Below are 5,112 nucleotides of genomic sequence, written 5' to 3'. Positions count from 1 at the left end.
GGAGCCTCATCTTTCTCCCGCAGAGCAGTTGGTAGTTTCGAACTGCTGACCTTAAGGTTCACAGCCCAATTCATAACCACTATGCTGCAGTAAAGGTAAGTAAATACCCATGTACAAAAATCCCATCAGCCCTATATCTATTCATGAGTATAGTCCCACTGTCCCTCCCGTACCCGTTCAGCCTACATGTCTATCCATGCATCATCTCATAGATTATTGTTATTGCAGAATTGTGTATATAACATTGTTCGCCTCTGTTGCCTCCAACTATTGTACTTCTCCACATATCTCCCTGTCTCCATCATTTTTTGCTCATCTTCCTCCTATTCCCCCTTCACTCAAGTTAATACATGTCTACCCTCTAGCCAGTGACTTATCTCCCCTCTCTCTCCCACCTCTAGTTACCATCAAAGAATTTAGCTCTAGTGTGAAAACCTTTTCTTGACTTTTTACATTAGTGGTCTTATATAATATTTTTCCATTTGTGATTGACTGATTCAACTCAGTATAATGCCCTCCAGAATCAGATGCTATGAGACATCTCATAGACTTGTTGTTATTCTTTAACACTGCATAGTATTCCAATGAGTATACATACCAAAATTTGTTAATCTGTCTTCACGAATGGACATTTAGATTGTTTCCATCTTTTCACTATTGTGAATAGTGCTGTGATGAACATGGGTGAGCATATATCTATTTGTATCCTGGTTCTTACTTTGCTACCAAGTAGAGGGGATTGCTGGGTCATATGGTATTTCTAGTTCCAACTTTTTGAAGTGTCATGCTACAAAAACCATGAATTCTTGATACCACTTGAAGGAAAACATAAACACTGTATATACTCTTACATTATGCCACTCTGATGATAATATAAATTGTCACCATTCTAACAGTGGCATTGTATAGCTCAGGATCCATTTAAAAAATCAATTGCCATCCCCAAAAAAGTTGGCAGTTCATTTCTTCAGAGGCATCTTGGAAGAATGGCCTGGCAATTTACTTCCAAAAATATAGCCAAAGAAAACACTATGGAACACAGTCCTACTCTTACACACTTGGGGTTTCCATGAATTGGAAATGATTCAATGGCAACTGATTTGGTTTGAGTGCTTTTAATGTTGGACTTTGAGTCCCTGGTACAAAACATGCTTGCCTGCTAACCAAGGTTAGAGTCCACTTGAGGCATCTTGGAGGAAAAAGACGTGGTGATTTATATCCAATAACTCAGTCACTGAAAAATCCTTTTGGTGCACAGCTCTACTTTGATCCACGTGGGTTCACCATGAGTCAGAATCAACTCAAAAGCAACGGATGGGTTTTTTGCTTTGTTTGTTTTTAAATTGAGTTTATTTTACTACGTGTATAAGAATGTTTCTTGGTAGGTTATGGAAGACAGTAACTGTGTGTCTATGAAGTAACTAGTTTATTCGGAAGATACAGAAGTTGACAGATTTCAAAGCATGGGCCTGTGAATGAATTCTTCCACAGTTTAGATTATAGATGACCTCATGCTAACAAGACTTCCTACCCCCAGGGCCACGGTCTCACCGGTAAATCTTCCATAGATGAATAGCAAAGAATAAGTGGTATTTCTAACACCAGTTGTCTGTTTGTACTTGGCACCTGCAGCTGTAACTTCCTTGATTTAAGGAAGTCTCAGCTCTTAATTAGTGTTATCTTTACATTTTTCTTTTCTAAAAGCAAGCTATATATTTACTACTTCCTAGAAGCAGATGTTCAAGTTGTCAGTTTTAAAACCAATACTTAACTGAGCAACCACTGTAGCTAAAGCTATATATGAATACAAATGGATGACAGGTTGTTGTTGTTGTTAAGTACTATTCCATCAGTTTAGACTCATAGTGACCACGAATTGGCTTTTTAAGGAGTGGCTGGTGGATTTGAGCCACTGCAGCACTACAGCAGAACTCCAGAAGAAAGAGTAAAGAAGCGGGGGAAAAAACTTTTTTTAAAAGGAAATGTCAGAATCTGAATCAAACGAAGTGAAAGGGCTAAGGAACAGAATGACCAAAGACATTATTTAGCAAGCCATAATAGCATAGTCTCATTTTTGGAAACTGCCATTTCATAGTTTTCCAAGGTATTTTTCAACATACACTAAAAATAGATACTAGTACATAGCTCTATAACAGACTATAATAGAACAAAAGTAATAGCAGAGCACATACACACAAAAAATAAAACTTGACTTTCATGTTGCTGATAATCTAAAAACCCAACCCAACTCACTGTCATCTGGTCCATTGTTGGTGTTGTTGGTAAGGGCCACTGAATTGTAGCTAGTGAGTTTGTGCTGACAACTTTGCAGTTCAAACTGACCTTGTGACCCAGTACTTATTCCTACAGCGCCATACCAGGATTCCATAACTACATTATGTTGTTGTTGTTTTAAGTGCCGTCGAGTAGATTCCAACTCATAGCGACCCTGTATAGTTTTTGAGGGGCAGCTGGTGGATTTGAACCACCAACCTTGTCATTCAAACCAACCTAAAGGTCGAGTGCTTACCCTATAACACCACACCAGGACTCTATAACTACCTCATAGGGCAGAGTACAATTGTTTCTTAGACTTTCCAAGACTCTAACTCTTTGTAAAAGCCTTATCTTCTCCTGAGAAGAGGCCAGTGGATTTGAATGGATGGCCTTGTGGTTAGCAGCCCAATGCTTAGCCAACTGAGCCATCAGGGCTCCTTTATTTATATTGTTAATTAAGTGGGCACAAATGTATTAGGCACAGTTTCATAGGAAAGATTCAAGGTTTTTAAGGTCAACACCATGAGACATCATTCTTTTCCTGCATTAAACAATGATAGCACCTTTCAGGGTGAGTTAAGACTTCCCAAGGCTTTCCTGTGACTAAAGGAGCCCGACTTCAGGAGGCAAATGATCAGGATTTAGTGGCGAGCAGTCTTCCTGTTTTACCACTTCTATTTCTGGGTCTGCGTATGGACTTGGAGTTACAATACTCCACTCACTGGATTTTTATAAGCCACAGCTGCTTTTTAAATCTATTCTCTCTATATATTCTCCCATGTTATGTGCCATAGAGTTGGTTCCAACTCCTAGTGAGCCTATATAAGGTTTCTGAGGCTGTAATTCTTTGCAGAAGCAGAAAGCCTCATATATCATTCTCCATTCATGGAGTGGCTGGTGGGCTTGAACTGCTCATTTTGTGGTTCCCACCCCAGTGCTTATCCTACGGAGCCATCGTACTCTGTAGACAGAGTCATATACTGAAGAAACCAATTAAGTTTGGCAAGTTACAAAGGGCTCAAGGTGCAACAAAAGCACTAAGAATCGTTTCTGACTCAAAGTTCCTCGTGTTTGCAGCTACTATTAACACGAAGTAATTATGTTTGTTTCTTTCCCTTAACTGCACAGCAGCCAATAAAATTTTCAAGCACTGAGGAGCAAACAAAACCAAACTTACTAGAGTATGGTTCACTGAAAATTTGCACATGTTAAACTGCGTGATTTGGCATTCGCATAAAAACAACAGAAAGTTTGAAAAATAGATGATTATTCTTTGGCTGGGACTAGGGTGAAGGGAGCCAAGAGCAAAATATAAACGGGGTGCCAAAAACTGAGTAATCAAGATAAGAAATGATTAAATGCTGCATTTCTAAAACTCAACATTAAAGGGAAGAAAATCCACAATGAACGAAATACCTAAACTTAAACTTTAAAGAAGCCCCATGCGGAGAGATATAGAAAGACATAAAATGAAAATAAATCAAGAATGCCAATCTCGCCTTCAGAATTTTGCTTTTAATCAAAAGCCTCGATGAGTTTCGCCCTAGTCCCGGCCCTGGTGGTCATGAAGTACCAAATCCTAGAAAAGTGAAGCCGACTCCTACCTGGCCGCCTGGGGACTGGGAGTGTTGTGGGCCAGACTGATCTCCAGGCAAGGGCTGGAGGTAGGTGGATGACAGCTCACGCCTGAGGGCAAGACCCCAAGCCTACCTCGCTTGTTGCTTGTGCCATGCTTCTTGGCCAGGGTGAGTTCTCTCTGGATTCGGTTTTCCAGGTACTCTTGTTTCTTGCCCAGCATCTCCTCGGTCTCCCGCAGTCGGGCCAGGGCCTCCTGGGGACTGGGAGCAGCTCGGCTCTTAGAAGAGCCGCCCCCTTTAAAGAACTTGCCCAGCTTGCTCATAGCTGCGAAGTTGGGGAGAAAGTGGTCCCGGGGGCGTCTCAGGTGCTCCCCGGGGCCGTGCCGGTGGGGACAGGTGAGCCAGAAGGTCCTCTGGGGGCCCAGGCTTAGAAGGCGGCGCTCCTAGGAATCAACAAGTAGTCGGGGGCAGGTGACACACACTCCTGGGCATTTCCTGGCCGCCTGCTCGGCCCCGCCCCGCGGCGCGACTATCGGGCGGGGAGGACCCGGAGTAGGATGTCTGCTGGCCGGCGCCAGGCAGCCCCTGGGAGTTCAGGGAGAGCTCTGGAAAGAACTGAAAAGACCAGAAAGGCAGAGTCTAAGTTGCTGCTTTGTTCACCCTGGGACGCACCCAGGGACACTTTGTGAATGGGTCATTCTAAAAAGCATACCAATGTTCCAGGGATTTGTGCGAGCCTCAAAACGTGTAAATTAAGTGAGCTTTACTTATCAGGCTAACCAAATGCTTTATTCCAGACTTGAGTTTGTGTGTATGTGAATAATGTTCATTTATTTTCATCTAGGTGTATGTCATGTGGCTATAAATGTGTGCGTGCACGTGTGTTTCCAGGAAAGCTGTCTGCCATGGTGATGCAGGTGTATGAGCAAGTGGCTTACTCTAGGAGCACCAGGTGGTCTTCACAGGCTGACCTCTGTATAGTACGGGCCTACTGATGCGTGCCTGCTTGCCAGGTGGCCCAGTGGATTCTCAATCATCCCTATGTGGATTTCAAGCCGGTGGAAGAAGATCATCATCTGTTTTCCTAATATCAGAACTTGTGAAAGTCTTTGGTGGTTGCAATCAGTTCAGTAATCAGGAGTCTGAAACTGTCAATGTGATCATCAGTGTATCAAAAACCCTTAATGGGTCTGCCTTTTGTATTTGGATCGATTTCAAATGCCTTTGCCAACAAACTCAAGTAACAGAAAGGAGAGAA

General features: G+C 42.5%; 1 protein-coding gene across 1 annotated transcript in view; it reads right to left on the bottom strand.

Moving 5' to 3' along the window:
* Nucleotides 1–4,350, bottom strand: part of CHMP4C (charged multivesicular body protein 4C) — a 42,796-nt gene extending 38,446 nt beyond the window's left edge. The window contains exon 1 of the mRNA XM_006830817.1: nt 3,988–4,350. Coding sequence (XP_006830880.1) covers nt 3,988–4,177 — 190 coding nt within the window. The 5' untranslated portion in view covers nt 4,178–4,350. The remainder of the gene's footprint in view (nt 1–3,987) is intronic.
* Between the last annotated feature and the right edge of the window lie 762 nt (nt 4,351–5,112).

Source organism: Chrysochloris asiatica, unplaced genomic scaffold (assembly GCF_000296735.1).
Source record: "Chrysochloris asiatica unplaced genomic scaffold, ChrAsi1.0 scaffold00001, whole genome shotgun sequence".
Taxonomy (NCBI): domain Eukaryota; kingdom Metazoa; phylum Chordata; class Mammalia; order Afrosoricida; family Chrysochloridae; genus Chrysochloris; species Chrysochloris asiatica.
This window is presented reverse-complemented; position numbering and strand designations above follow the sequence as displayed.